This window comes from Ramularia collo-cygni (genome assembly GCF_900074925.1).
Source record: "Ramularia collo-cygni strain URUG2 genome assembly, contig: RCC_scaffold08, whole genome shotgun sequence".
Taxonomy (NCBI): domain Eukaryota; kingdom Fungi; phylum Ascomycota; class Dothideomycetes; order Mycosphaerellales; family Mycosphaerellaceae; genus Ramularia; species Ramularia collo-cygni.
In genome coordinates this window covers 454,948-470,203 of record NW_019716262.1, presented here as the reverse complement: position 1 = coordinate 470,203, position 15,256 = coordinate 454,948, and the positions used below count along the sequence as shown (strand labels likewise).

The window sequence follows — 15,256 nt, the reverse complement described above, 5'->3', positions numbered from 1 at the left end:
CATACGCCGGTATTCTGTACCTCGATCATCGATCATCCGTGTGTTGGATGCATCCAAACACCACCACCTGCGAACCACCCCTCGATATGCAACTCGAAGCATGAGATCTTCCACTTCGGCCGCCAGAACCTGTGAGCCGACCTCGCCATCGTCGCCATGACCTTCCAACCACTCCTCTGCATCGTCGACTTTCACCATCACAAAGGTCCAGAGATCCAAGAGTGGATAGGTGCCGAAGATGGGATCGATCCGGCCGCGCAAAATGACTGGGGACTCATTCCATACATGGCTTTGCCTGACGGAGCCCATCAATCAGAGGAAGAGTTCAGCTACTTCAGTCTGGTGCACAAAGCCACAGGCCAAGGCGAGACTGTCGCGACTTCAGTTTTTGGGATAAGCTGTATGCATCAGATCGATAGCTCTGAGCTGCTCTTTCGCCCTCCAGAAGTGACGCGATCCGCCGTGCAAAAGGCCGTCGTGGCGATTACGGATCGACCACAGAGTTTCAGTGCACTGAGGGAGCGACTGAGTGTGGTGACGAGAGCCTGGTTCGCTCAGAAAGACTTTCGAGATATAGAAATCCTGCAGGTGGGTCAGTGGCATAATACCAACCGACCACGGAAGTTGTGTAGGGGGATATGTGCTAATAGGTGAGGCTTTTAGCGCTTTCAAGAGAGCTTGGCCAAGGAGGGCACCAGTCATGATGTGGATGATAGAGATCAGTTCTTTGGTCTCAGTTTGAGGGAGCTGCTGCACACGTTTAAATGGACAACTCTGGTGCTGTTGAAGTGCTTGCTGCTGCAGAAGAAGGTGGGTCAACATAGAGGTGGGTTTGTTCACATGACTGACTCTTGCAGATACTCTTCTTTGGCTCTCATTGTGAGCGTCTCTGTCAGGTCCAATTCTCCCTCATATCTCTAATACCAGGTCTGGTACGAAATCTGGGAGATTGTGCTGATCCTCAAATGGACCACTATGCTCAGACTCGCACAATACCCAATAGCGTCCGCACCAGTGACCGGACTTCTCTTCTCGCATACGTTGGACTACCACTGCAGCTGTTTGGAAAAGGTGCAATGTTCGGCCCATACACACCGCTCCAGCAGCTAGACCTCATCACCGACCAGGAGACTAAGAGTTATGTGGTCGGCAGCACAAACAGTCTCCTCCTTTCACAGAAGGAGCGCTATTGTGATTTACTCCTCAATCTTGACGAGAACGCCATGACCATTCTTACGCCAAGTCTCAAGTCCGCGTTGTCTTTGACAACGGCCGACCGAAGATGGATTGACTTTCTCACACAAGCTGTTAACGATACTTGGGATGAGAATGATCCTTCTCGGCCAAGCACTCATGGTCAGTTTAATGTCTGCAGTTTCAACGTAATCGACTCTGATAACCCGCAGGCTATGCTGGGAGCGAGGAGTTCATTCGTCTCCAGTTTGAAGAATACATCATTGCTCTACTTTCATCAACCAAGTACCACCAGTACCTAGCCGATCAAAAATCTGGAGACACAAAGACCCTCTTGTCAGATGTGGAGGGCGACCCATCTTCCGACTTCTCAAACACCTTCATCGAAGCATGGCAGCACTCGGAGAACTACGGCCTTTGGAATCGCACAACCGACAGCCACCTCTTCGATATTGTAGAACCTCGTCATCCATGCGCAGGAGGCCTGACCATCGAAGACGTCCAACGTCGTCTAGCAACCCAAGTCTCGGAACTACATTTAGACGAGCGTTTTAACCAAACCCGCGATGTAGTAGGGAAGAGATTGGCCGATGGAAGAACACAGGTGACATCGGCTTTCAACAAAGTGTGGGCCGACATCGAAGTCATGAGAGAAGCGCAACGACAAAAGTCAGAAGAAGCGAGAATAGCTGCTGCTGCCAATCCGCCCGTCGACAAGGCTGCCCAGGGTAGTAGATTCGCCAAGCCAGATATGCAACAAGCGCAGGCGAGTGTTGCTGCTGCTGGTCAGAGAGCGGGTGCATATTTCAGCTCGTGGGGATCTTGGGCTGCTGAGAAGCGGAAGACTGCGTGGGCGGGTCGTGCGGCTACTTCACCCGCAGCTGGAGATGGGAGTTCGGAGGTTGCTGCTGGGAGTGTCAGTGAGGTCAAGTCTGAGGTCAAATCTGAGGGGAAGGAGGAGATTGTGCCTACGAGTACTCGTGAGGCTTGAATATGTAGGTCTCTTCATCAGGATATGCTTGACCTCAAGAGTGAGGCACATAATGCATCATGGCACGGTATCTTGACATCAAGAGCGAGTCGCATAACACACATCATGACACGCGTTTACCCCTCCTGAAAAAGCATTCTGGGAAGGGAAATACTTGATTAAGAAAATCACAATTTGATTAAAAATCACGGACCTCTTGAAAGAACCCCCCCCCCCCCCCCTCCTTTCTCCGAAAATTCTTTCCGCCTCCACATTTTCATTCCGAACGAACATTTTCTAGTACCCCCTCTCATCTACTACTCTGCGCTAGGGTTAGGGTTGGGGTAATACATGCTTTTGCTGTGGCTATGATATAGCCTTTTGAACTCTATGAAACGTTGTAGGCATTGATGCAGACGGTACTCTACGTTGGTTTTGGAGTATATGGAGGTGTTTTGTATAAAGTGTGGCTTTATCCTGGCTTTTTGCTTTTTTATGGAATRGCATGGAGAGACGTCAGGTCTTACAAACTTTGCTTAGGCGACACTTCATTCTCGGCTTCGAAAGTCATTAACGGAATGAGATGGAGGTTACGAAGACAGCGCATTCGTTCGTCCCGTTCTATCTGTCCTTCACCATATGTTGATCTGAACACGATTTAGCCCGGCGTCGCTCTCACATGCCCGATCTCGCTCCGTCACTCAATTCAGCGGGTCTTGGCACATCACGTGATACTAGCGCGGGGGATGGTTGAATCCCGGCTTGCCAAGGCCACCCCTTTCTGATACACGCACATGCCACCTGCCGGTCCCTCCTTTGTTGTTACCATGGATATCTCATACTAGATGCGCGGGCTGTATCACGGTGGACGTGTACAAGTAGCCGCCTTTCTTCGCCCCAACCTTTGCTTCTTTATACTTGCGCGTCTCCCCCAATCCGCTCTCAAGTTTTCACTTTCGCTAACAAATTCACAGACCTTGATGAGGAAAAGCGAGCACAAGAATCCGCCTTTCCTAGACGGCTTGCCTACATTGCACATCGTGGCGTGGGCTGTCTATGGTTGTCCTTCGGGGCCGCCTTTGTCACAATTTTTGATGGACACCGTGCAAGGCACACACTTTCATCATCCATCAGTCTCGTACTGGTGCTTGGAGAAGGCGTCTTAATTTCCATCTCCCATATCATCAATCGTCGTCGCGTCATATCACACCTCTGGCGCGTCTTTTCCAATGTTTTGTCCGTCGCGCTCCCCCAGTTCACGGCCCGCCCGGTCCGCTGGCAGGGTCGYAGGCGATGTCCGCGCACCCGATTCCCAACTCCCACATCCATCGCCCTTTCACAGTACAAAGCAAGCAATTGGCAACGACGAAGCTGAGGCGCAAATACCCTGCGTTGGAAGGACCCGCGATGGCTTGCTCGTGGCCCAGTGAAATCGGACATGCACTGCACGCGTTGCCGCTAGCAGAGAGCCAAGCTGGACTTCATCAAGATGCCAATGCATGCCCAGCCTATCTGGCTCGCTACCTGGTCCAGCAAATCGGCATTGAAGACCGAATGAGGAAGGAGAGATGTGCAAATGGCAAGTACGTAGTATATAAGTGCTGATGATGCGATCGATACTCGTCGTCACTTCCAATCTCAAAAGATGAAGGCTTCACTGGTGACCGCCTGCGTGGCTCTCCTCGCTTCGGCTTCTGCTCAACTCGTCAACCCAACAATTGCTTCGATCAATGGAGATCGCTACCTGTCTCCATTCGCCGGGCAAACAATCACCGGACTTCGAGGACTTGTGACAGCAAAAGGGCCAAATGGTTTCTGGATCAGGTCGACTTCGCCTGATAGGGATCCCCGCACATCCGATTCAGTCTATGTCTTCGGGAGGAACAGCGTTGGCAACGTCACTGTCGGAGATGTAGTATCGCTGGACGGGACAGTTGCCGAATTTCGTTCGAACAGAGACTACCTCTTCTTGACGGAGATTGAGCAGCCCAGCAATGTCATTGTCGTCTCCTCTGGCAACCGAGTGGAGGCGCTCGAGATCGGAAAGCGCGGTCTCACTCCCCCGACAGAGCTGCATACCTCTTTGGATGATGGAGATATTTTCGGTGTTCCCAACAACAGGTCTCTGCTCTCACAAGTCAACCCTAGGCTAGAGCCATCTCGCTATGGGCTGGATTTCTGGGAGTCTCTTTCTGGGGAACTCGTCACAGTACGCCGACCACGCGTGCTCAATCGGCCCAACTCATTTGGCGATACATGGGTCGTGGGGAATTGGCCAACTACGGGTGATAACAAACGAGGAGGCCTCACCATCACCAAGGGCGATGGTAATCCCGAAGCAATACTCATCGGCTCTGCCCTCGACAACTCTACCAACCCATCAGACTCGAAGCTTGGCGACGAGCTTGAGGATATCACAGGCGTCGTGGCATATGCTTTCGGTTTCTACCGCATTCTCCCAACGACTGCCGTGGCTGTCAGGAAATCACAGCGACCCGCGACGGCAAGCGCTTCGACGTTGCGTTCCAACGGTCGCTGTGATGGAATCACAGTCAGTCAATACAACATTGAGAATGTGGCACCAACTTCAGCCAATATCCCTCAGATAGCGGACCATGTTGTCAACTTCCTCAAATCACCGGATCTTCTTATACTGCAGGAAGTGCAAGACGATGATGGTCCTACTAACACACCGATTGTCGACGCAAACATCACCATGGCTGCTATTAGGGACGCAATCACTGCAGCAGGCTCCTCCTTCCAATACGATTTCGTAAGTACACTTTCGTGATCATCCTTTGGATGAATCTAACATTGCACAGACCAACGTCAACCCTGTGGATGACCAAGAAGGTGGCCAGCCTGGCGGAAACATTCGCAACGTTTACTTCTACAACCCAGCAGTCCTTCGCCTCGCGAACCTCAACCCTGGCTCCAGCACTCAAGCGACAGAAGTACTCCCAGGCCCACGCCTCAGCTTAAACCCCGGCCGCATCGACCCTGCTAACTCCGCCTGGACATCGGCCCGTGTACCACTTGTTGCGCAGTGGGAGACCGTGGGTGATCGCCGTGGCTCGAGCACATTCTTCACCGTCAATGTCCACATGACCTCCAAGGGAGGTTCTTCGTCACTTCACGGTGATGCCCGCCCTCCCGTCAACAACGGCGTGGAGATTCGAACCGCACAAAACGCAGTCGTCGCAAACTTTGTYAGACAGATCCTGGATAAAGACAAAGATGCCGCTGTGATCGTTGCAGGCGATTTCAACGAGTTCGCCGTAGTGGACGCGCTCATTCGATTCGTCGCTGCGTCCGGCCTCAAAAGCATGGATGATGTGGTCAAGCGACCGGACGAAGAGCGATACACCTACTTATTTGACTCCAACAGTCAGTCTCTCGATCAAATGTACGTCAGCCCCAAACTGTCCAAGGGCTCGCGATTCGAACATTTGCATCTTAATACCTGGCTGGATTTCGATAGTCAGGCTTCGGATCACGATCCTAGTGTCGCTAAAGTCAATGTTTGTAAATGAAGGGAGATGGATGTCTGTATCGATATTCAGGAAGAAATAATAACCTGTACGTCAGCTAGCATTAGATAGCCTGTCAAGATGACCATCCGATAGAAGGTCGCTAGCAGATGTTGTTCTCGGAAGAGTGATGTGATGGTTTTGTGCCTTCAGTCGTCAATCTCGAGCTGCCTGAGCTTCCTGCTCCTCTCTGGGACCACGTACAAAGTTCCGACAGGCAAAGGCGGTGCGCAAGAAGTACACTACCACGGCACTTCACTTCGTTTTTCTCACCCTCACTCAGTTCCTGCATTCATCACAAGCTTATGCACAAGCTCGTTGGTCTGGGGTTCCCGGCTCTCATGTACCCACCTCGCGCTCTCAAATCAGACATTCTCCTGTCGCTACTGCACACATCACAACATCATAAAACACACGATAATAGAATGTAAGAGACTTCTCCAAATCCCCCTGATAGGTGGCTGAGACTACAGGAGTCTTGCAATCGTCTATAGTGTCCAACATCTTTGTCGTTCTACCTCAATCTACATGCTGCCTTTACCACACTCTCTCGATCTCTCTAATACGATTAGTACTCCATCAAACGAAGTCTCTTCCCGACCTCGCGACGCTGCGCGATTCTCTCGCTCGGACGTTCAGCCGCGTCATCCTTGGCCTTAATGGCTTGYATCAGCATGCCCGCGTCGAAGAAGCCATCTACAGAACAATCAAGTCAGCTCATCCATCGTTCAAGAAATATATAACATCACGGAGCACTTACAGCCACCATATTCGTCATCGCTGACGGCACCGGTATCAGCTTCTTCAGCTTTCGGTGCTGCACCAGTACCATCAGCTTTGACCACGCGTCCACGACTCTTCATGTTCTGAGCCTTGGGTCGCTTCTCATCGACCTCGCGAGCACGAGTTGCGTTCTTGTCCGACGTCGTGCTTCTCCTGTGGGTCTGTCGAAGCAACTTCCTAATCTCGAGGAAGTAGTTCTCGAGTGCATCGATGTATCGCTTGGTTTGCCTGTGCTTGCTGCTGGCACAGATGGACACGCTGCCATCCTTGATAATGTATCCAATACCGAAACCCTCTCCACTGGTGGGACCGAATCCGAAATGCCTCAAACATGGGTTTCCACAGTTGGAGGTGCTCAGGATGGTGTTGTTGATCTTGTCCCAACCACCATCGGCGAAGAGAGCGGGAAGAAGTGGCTGTGGCTGTCTTGAAGAGGCCATTTGCAGGCTGTCCTGATCACTGGCCACGCTTTCTCCGTTAGGAGATGCAGCAGAGCTGTTCGCCTCACGGTCGCTCGTCGGACTGCTCCATCCATTTGTACTTGTGCCATCACCGTTGAGGTCCAAATCACCGTCYACTTGACGCTGCCAAATCGACATCAAAGCGTAGAGGTGACGGTCGTGACCCTGAGCTTTGGCACACTCCTTGGTCAGGGCAGAGTGCTTCTCACAAGCCTTTTTGAGTGCCTCGACTTTCTTCGCCGGTGCAGCATCAGCCCAGAAGGTGCGTACAAAATCTGCACTCTCCTGTGTGACCGACCTCACTGCCTCTGTTCGGCCGTGGTAGAACATCTTCGTCATCGCTGGTTCGTAAACGCTTTCGATTCGCCCGTACATGCCGTAGTATGCTGCCTGGTAGGCCATCTGTACAAATGCGTCTGGGGAGAATCCGTGCGAAGTCATAAAGGTCTTTCCGTATCCTTCGAACTCTAGAGTCTGAAACTCGTTCTGCTGAATCAGGTCTGCCAGGCGAGTCTCTGCGAATCGAAGAGCAGTGGCGAGCTCAGGCACCATGTCCCACTCCAGTTTATGGGGCGAAGTGCTTACATCACCGAAGCTCTTGGGATCGCGCTTTGATGGATCTGGCGATGTCGAAGCCCACATCGAAGGAGCTTGACCGTTGATCGTCCTAGCGAACCGAAGAATGGTATCCGTGTAGATGTCCGAGGCAAATCGAAGAACAGTATGACCGTCCACACCGGTGTGTTCAAAGTTGATTCCTGCGCTACCGTTCTTGCAAACGATGATCTGTAGTTTGTCGTACCATCTATTCGTACATGTGCCGACTTGCACACCGCGTTCAATCTCAGAAGTGCCGCACAGCATATTTGCGCACAGGGCAGCGCTGCTGGTGGGCTCGGTGTAGTCCAAACAGAGGATAAACAGAGCCGAGTCGACAATGTTGAGGCAATCGCTGTTGTTAGAGCCCTCATCCTTGCCGATAAGCTCGCGAAGACTGGACCAAATCTTGCGGTTCTCAGTACTCAAGACTCCAACAGCGGACTTTGCAGCTTCACCGACTGGCGTCTGCTCGGAGTCATTGTTAATGACTTGGAGGTTCAAGCTGATGTCCTTTTCGGTCATGATAAGATCGCTGTTATCATCCAAGACGTCGAACCAGTAGAACTGGCCTCTCGCTAGGACAACAATATGCTTTGCGCTTGGGTCCTGTCCAATCTGGCACCCATTTTCTGTAGGAATACGAGCGGTTCCGAACAGGCGAGAGTATTGGTACATATCCATGGGCTGGCCTTTGATCTGGTCGGGTGGCAATTCTTCCTTGCGGACTGCGCGCACAAACGACAGAGCCGATACGACGAGTGACGCAGCGCGAGTGACCTGGTTGTTGCGAGCAGGCGTCGGGTCGTCTTCGAGAAGAAAGAATGGATTCAAGTTGAGCACGACCGGGTTGTCGAAGTTGAGGTACGAGTCGTACCCTATTGAGCTGCGTCAGTGATCATGTGCTTTCGACTAGAATATGCAAGACTTACAGAACTGTTCAATATAGCTGGACTTGCCCTCGGAGTAGGCCTTCAGCTTGGCTTGAAGATCCGGACCCTCGGTTTGAAGAAACTCCTGAACAGCCCGTTCGCTATCATGATGCTCTCGTGCAGTTTGCAATGGATACAGAGAGGCCAGATACTTTTTACAAGTTGATTCGAGATCCGGAATGGGTAACTTTGGAAGCTTTTCCTGGGCAGCAAAGGTGATGCCTGGCTCCTTTTCAGTGAGTACATCGCTACCCAGGGGATTCTGCTTTTCTCTCGAGAAGCTCTGGGTGGCATCCTTCGCGTTGGCTTCTGACCGCTCGGCCATGATTGCAGAATCACGACGGTTGTTGACCTTTGCAAGCTGTTCGTCTATGGATTTAAAAGTTCGGACTGGAGACATGATGAGTGTAAGCAGGGGCTTCAGCTATGTAATGGCGAAACGAGCGTGGCAATGGATAGGCCACGCAGAGTGGTTCGGTAGAAGTAATGGCAGTCTTGTTGATAGAAGTTCGGCATCGAGCAGGATCAAGATCGAATGGACATGACAATTTTAGGGTGTCGAATGAAAGGTGGTGCAACCAAAGGTGACGTTGGGGAAGAAGTCAAGTTACTTAATACTCCCAGCGGACAGCGATGGCTAGACGAACGACTGTTGACGTCGCCCCGTTTCGGTTCATATGCGGATGCACGGCTTTCATGCAGGTAGGTGTATGGGATTCGCCGCTGACCCGAAGCAGCATAGGATAATAAGGCTGGACTGACCTGGATCGTGGTATGCACCTCGGCCAAGCAATGACCTTGAAGGAGGAGCACTCTCTCTCAGCGACTAGGGAGGCCGACGGACCAGAGGAAGTGGTGAGGGCTGTCGGAGCTTGGAGCTAGCCTGCAACGGCTCGATGTTGCTGGCGGAGCGAGGGATGGATGGATGGATGCAACAGGGCACCTGGTTCGAGATGCAACCGAGGAGGCTGGAGTCGACGGGATATGTGAGTGGGACGAGGACGGTCAAACATTGCGAGCGATCACGTATGAAAAAAGAGCTTATATCTAATAAACGGTCGGTTGTGAGCGCCGTGACGTCTGTCGGTTGCGCGGTTGTGTCTTGTGCCCAGAGCCTCGTTGCAAGAAGTCCTCGGACAGGTTTGTTTTCTGCCTGCCGCGAAGGGAAGCCGATGGAATGTGCGTGACTTTGGGGTTGGAGCACGTGCGATGCATGTTTAGTCTCGATCCTGCCGTCGTACAGATAGACAGACATGAGATGCATGTGATGCATACGTCTACTACGATCGTGCCTATGAACTGTTGTGCCAAAAGACAGGGACAGACATCGCCAAGGCGCTAGTGTGGCTTCCTCTCGTCCGCGATGCGATGCGCTTGCGAAGGTCCGTGGCATCAATACATCACCAAGGCTCGACTTCAGGCATCCGGCGGCGGCGAGGATGCTCCGTCCCGATGACGAACATACTGACCGTCCTCCCTGACTTCGACACATCCCCCTACACACACATCCTGCCGTCATTGGAAAAGGCGCTGGTTTCGACAGCAGACCTGCTCACTCTCGACGCGGTCGATATTGCCAAACGCGCGCAAGTGCCACCCGGCGAAGTGAAGAAACTCGCGGATGCACTGCTCAATGCTCTGCATACTGATGCGCCTGCAGATGATGCCGGCGCCGCTGCAAAGAGCGCGCCCCACAGTTGTGTGGACGTAGCACGGCGGTGGGCAACGATTAGCACCCTCGACGATGATCTGGATCATGCCCTGGGAGGTGGCATTGCACTCGGTCAATTGACGGAGATTGTAGGTGAAAGGTCAGCGCTTCTTATTCATCATGTTTCGTCACCTCCATCCTGACTTCCATGCAGTGCTGCGGGTAAAACCCAGCTTCTTTTGACCCTTCTTCTTGCTGCCCAGTTGCCAAGTTCTCGTCCACGTGGAAGCGAACAGCGCTCCGCTCTGTACATATCCACAGAGGCTCCCCTTTCAACTGCACGCCTAACTCAAATCTTGAAGAAACACCCAAAGCTTTCCGATTTGTCTGTTGACGAACGTCCATCCCTGAATCGGATTCACAGCACACATATCCATGACCTCGAAGCTCAAGAACACATCATCCGTTATCAAGTGCCAGTCGCAATACAAAAGCACAACGTTGGCCTTCTTGTGATCGACTCCATCGCCGCTAATTACCGCGCTGAGTTCGACAAAGGGAGAGCCGGCAATGGCGCAGAGTCCATGGCAAAACGCAGTATCCAGCTTGTACGGACAGGAGCTCTGCTACAGAACATCGCTCGGACGTACAATGTCGCAGTCGTTGTCGCTAATCAAGTAGCCGATCGTTTCTTGAGAGTTGAATCCACGCTTCAAGCGCCGAGCCAGGCGACACAGGGCACGCGCCAAGGCTCACCGGCTCACAGCATCGGCAACACTCGGAGCGCGTCAACACAACCGCCTTCTACATTCTCTGTGTTATCGACAGACGATCCACTTGCGCTTGACCATCAGCAGCGCTTCTTCACGGGTTGGGGAGATGACCCGTCCATCACCAACATAAAAACGCCTAGTCTGGGCTTGGTATGGACCAATCAGCTCGCCACTCGGATTGCGCTTCTCAAGGAACCGGTCTACGAAGACAAGATCTATGCCGCTGGAGATGAAAGGAATCTCATCGGCTGGACGCGATCGTGCAAGGTCGTTTTCAGCGCATGGTGCGGAGAAGGCAACACAGTTTTTGAGATTTGGGAAGGTGGCATCCGCAGTATCAGCTCATCTGGACGCCCTGGGGTGGACGAGGCAGCACCCTGAAGTTGGAAAGCACTACATGAATGCTGTACTTTCGGCAACGACGACAGCATCGATAATAAGACATTATTCGATGAGAAATTTAGCTCTCCGCAAGGCTGCTCCTTTTCGCGCCGAAAGCTACCTGCTTACGAGCGTTGCCGTCGACACACTGCAAGGAGAGGCTGCAATCTTCAATTTCACTAGTCCTTGCCCGCGACCACACTTCCCATTGAACCGCCTATCTTTATCACGATCCTTTTCCGCCAACCTCAAAGATTGCCCTCGAGGCGTATCCAGTGGCCCTTCACCGATGAGCCTTCGTATTGACCGCACAATGACCCTGTTCGAAGAAGCATTTTTGATCACATCGTCCAGTTGAATGGGCGATGGAGTATGCTCACACCTCAGAGTCTAGCCGCACTGTCATCTCATTTTACCTAGAGTGATCCTTTCTCATCTTGACGAGCTGCGGGTTCGAGCTACCTCGCCGTAAATGCTGCTGCTAGAGGATGGGAAGATTGCTTCATAGGGTTAGGGCTGGGTGGAGACATCTCGTCTCGGAGACTCCGTCCTCTCATCATCACGTCTACTTCATCGTATAAATCTAGAGCGTGTGGACCCACCCTTCTCCTGCAGTCGGGCACAATAGACGATGTGCGGTCTGATGTACACGACGAGGCACCTTCAGCTGCGGATCACAAAAGTCACCATGTCGTTCAGCTGCCATGCGAACCACGCACGTGGCGGCGTATCATTTATTCACCCATTCAACCATAGGAAGTCACCATTGGCCTTCGATCTTGCAGCGGATATTGCAATCCCTTACGTCGCACATGGACACATCTCAAACAATGCCGATGTCCGTCCTCTCGTTACGCAAAGCGGCCGCCAACTTTTGATCGTTTCACAACCCAAAAAGTGCCAGACCGCTGGTTGAGAAGACTTTTACAGCTCAGTTGAAAAGGATTCATCACGCGCGTATGCGAGAGCAATAACGACGAGTCGCGAATAGGCCCGAATTTTTCGCATCATCATGCTTTCTATGAGAACAACCGCTGGCGACTCGCCATTTGATGTACCATGGCCAGTCAAGGATGTAGTATATGTTGCCATTGTGGGCAGCGTCATGCTTGCCGCGCTTCTGGAATGGATCCTATGGCTACTAGTCTTCCTCTACTGCTTGGTTAAAGTCTCCCAAAAGGCCAGTCACGGACAGGACAGATGGGCGGTAAGAACACTCTGCGTGCTCAACATGATCTTCTTCATAGGGATGCGCCTAGTGTTCTTGCCAATCATGATTGTCACTCTACCGCTACCATCTCGGATTGTTCGATACTTTCCAGAAGAGATGGTGACTGTGCTACAGTACTTTGCCTTTTGGTCGTTTGCTGGACTCCTGACTATTCCTTGGCTTTTCTGCGTGTAAGTATACATACACCATCTCGATGGAAGACAGGAAAGCTGACACCGCAACCCACCAGGTACCAGCTTGTCACTCACAATATCGGTCGAGAGCGCAAGTTGAAGACGGTACTCGACGAGCACACAGCACCCAAAGTGGTGGTCGTGATGCCTTGCTACAACGAAGCCCCTGAGATCTTGCTTCGGACGGTGGACTCGCTGGTCGATTGCGAGTATCCGCCGTCATGTCTTCACATCTTCCTTTCCTTTGATGGTGATCAGGAGAATGAGTTGTATCTCAACACGATCAAGAGACTTGGTGTTCCCATAACACTCGAGAAGTATCCGAAATGCATCGATGTGACTTATCGCAGCTGTCGCATCACGGTATCACGATTTCCACACGGTGGAAAACGTAGCTGCCAGGTAAACATGCAATTTTCTACCTCACTTRACAATTGCCCATCGACACTGCCGCTGACATGTCTCCACAGAAGCGAACTTTCAAGCTGATCGACAAAGTATATGCYGAATACTTGCGGCGAAACGATAATCTTTTCCTGCTCTTCATCGATTCAGATTGCATCCTAGACCGAGTCTGCATTCAAAATTTCATGTACGAGATGGAGCTGAAGCCCGGAAGCGAGAGAAACATGCTGGCAATGACTGGAGTCATTACTTCGACAACGGTCAAGAACACTCTGATCACAGTGCTGCAAGACATGGAATACATTCACGGACAGCTCTTCGAGCGGTAGGTGCGCGATTGGTTATTAGAAGTAACATAGTACTAACGGATCATCTAGCTCGGTCGAATCTGGGTGTGGAGCAGTTACCTGTCTACCGGGCGCCCTCACCATCCTGAGATTCTCTGCGTTTCGCAAGATGGCGAAGTTTTACTTTGCTGATAAAGCCGAGCAATGTGATGACCTCTTCGACTATGGCAAATGCCATCTCGGAGAGGATCGCTGGCTGACCCACCTGTTCATGATTGGAGCAAAGAAACGATATCAAATACAGATGAACACTGGCGCGTTTTGTGAGTACTACCCTTGGAATCGTTCCTACCTTACTTGTATCTGGCGATCTCTGACATGATAACCATCTCTAGGCAAGACTGAAGCAGTACAGTCATTCAAGAGCCTCCTCAAGCAGCGAAGAAGATTTCATCACCAACGAGGTGTGCATGCTGACCGACATAAGACTTTGGAAGCGATACCCAATTCTTCTCATCATCCGCCTGGGTCAGAACACTATTCGAACGACTGGTCTATTGTTCTTCATCATGGTCATATCGATCATCACGACAAGCCAGAAGATAACGAATCTGCCCGTTGGATTCATCGCAGTCTCATTATGCTTGAACTGGTTGTTAATGGTATTTTTCGGAGCAAAGCTTGGAAGATACAAGATCATGCTATATCCGATCATGTTTGTCATCAATCCGTTCATGAATTGGATCTATATGGTGTACGGGATATTCACAGCCAGCCAGAGAACGTGGTGAGTCAAGAAGCCCATCTTCCGCTGTCAATGAATGCTGATACTAATTCGACTTCAGGGGAGGCCCACGCGCGGACGCCGGGAAAGCCGACGCAAAGACAACAGCAAGTGAAGCTATTGCCATAGCAGAGGCGACGGGAGATGATCTGAATGTTGTACCAGAGACTTTCAGATCAGTCGWTGAGGCGGCGACTCAAGAGCTATTCAGAGCACCACTGCTGCCATCCCGTGATGTCGAAGGTCGATTCGTCCCTGCAGAAGAGCTTCCTGGAGGTTACTACCGACAGACCAACGGCTCCGGTGTCTTACGTTCTGACATGACGAACCGTGATCCGGAGACGGGTCTTCCTGGTATTGGTTCAAGACGAGAGAGCAGCACAGATTCATTCAAGTCATCTGCCAGCTCGGTTTACACCCCTCGAAGAGTCGAGAGTATTTTTGATCCGGGAGATACACTGGCATACTTCGCCCAGCAAGCATTACAACGACCACCCGGGGGTGCTCTCTTCGAGATGGACCGTCCCAGATACCAAAACGCACCACCCATTTCCCTGGCGAACAGGCATCATGCTTTGAGACGTCGAAGCACATCGGCAGGACCTATCGGCGATCGCGCATACCCTGCGGCACCCGCTGACTCTCAAAATCAAAATCCTCCACCTTTCCGTGGTCGAAGCGTCTCGATGGACTCTCTCCGCTCGAATGGCTCAGAGTCAACAGTCTCGATGCACTTCGATGTACCTCGCTATCACCACAGCCCGCAGAGCACAGCATCCGCAAGTCACGAGGAGTCAAACATCGAAGCCACATCACCAGCACGACATCGTAGGAGCAGTGCCCCAGCGGGACCAGTTCCTCCAGTATTAGGTATCCATACTCGCTCCCAAGGTCGTCCACAGAGCCACAATGGCCGAAGTCCACTGGCGCGGAAGAGTTTTGTCCGTTTAGCAACGGATGGCCTGCCACACCCATTCTCTGTAGCTGACGAAGGTGAGACAAACGTATCGAGAAGAATGTCGAGTGATGATGAGGGAGGTCGACGAAGAAGGGGGAGACGGAGGACGCCAACGGCTTATGGGAGGGATGGTCGACGAAGATTGA

General features: G+C 51.9%; 5 protein-coding genes; 4 read left to right on the top strand and 1 right to left on the bottom strand.

Annotated features, from left to right (window-relative positions):
• Nucleotides 1-156: 156 nt before the first annotated feature.
• RCC_05710 (related to Avl9 protein) lies at nucleotides 157-2,185 on the top strand (the record flags this gene model as incomplete). XM_023770976.1 has 4 exons in its annotated part: nucleotides 157-588; nucleotides 664-810; nucleotides 858-1,356; nucleotides 1,407-2,185. 4 exons carry the CDS (start codon nucleotides 157-159, stop codon nucleotides 2,183-2,185), a joined length of 1,857 nt encoding a protein of 618 aa, XP_023626744.1.
• Nucleotides 2,186-3,809: 1,624 nt separating this feature from the next.
• Nucleotides 3,810-5,697, top strand: RCC_05709 (related to endonuclease/exonuclease/phosphatase family protein; the record flags this gene model as incomplete). XM_023770975.1 has 2 exons in its annotated part: nucleotides 3,810-4,937; nucleotides 4,987-5,697. 2 exons carry the CDS (start codon nucleotides 3,810-3,812, stop codon nucleotides 5,695-5,697), a joined length of 1,839 nt encoding a protein of 612 aa, XP_023626743.1.
• Nucleotides 5,698-6,262: 565 nt separating this feature from the next.
• RCC_05708 (probable carnitine acetyl transferase FacC) lies at nucleotides 6,263-8,792 on the bottom strand (the record flags this gene model as incomplete). XM_023770974.1 has 3 exons in its annotated part: nucleotides 6,263-6,390; nucleotides 6,455-8,413; nucleotides 8,468-8,792. 3 exons carry the CDS (start codon nucleotides 8,790-8,792, stop codon nucleotides 6,263-6,265), a joined length of 2,412 nt encoding a protein of 803 aa, XP_023626742.1.
• Nucleotides 8,793-9,919: 1,127 nt separating this feature from the next.
• Nucleotides 9,920-11,272, top strand: RCC_05707 (related to RAD57 protein; the record flags this gene model as incomplete). XM_023770973.1 has 2 exons in its annotated part: nucleotides 9,920-10,278; nucleotides 10,333-11,272. 2 exons carry the CDS (start codon nucleotides 9,920-9,922, stop codon nucleotides 11,270-11,272), a joined length of 1,299 nt encoding a protein of 432 aa, XP_023626741.1.
• A 1,012-nt stretch (nucleotides 11,273-12,284) lies between these two features.
• On the top strand, nucleotides 12,285-14,267 carry RCC_05706 (related to chitin synthase D; the record flags this gene model as incomplete). XM_023770972.1 has 6 exons in its annotated part: nucleotides 12,285-12,673; nucleotides 12,733-13,078; nucleotides 13,147-13,406; nucleotides 13,459-13,691; nucleotides 13,764-14,155; nucleotides 14,214-14,267. 6 exons carry the CDS (start codon nucleotides 12,285-12,287, stop codon nucleotides 14,265-14,267), a joined length of 1,674 nt encoding a protein of 557 aa, XP_023626740.1.
• Nucleotides 14,268-15,256: the final 989 nt, after the last annotated feature.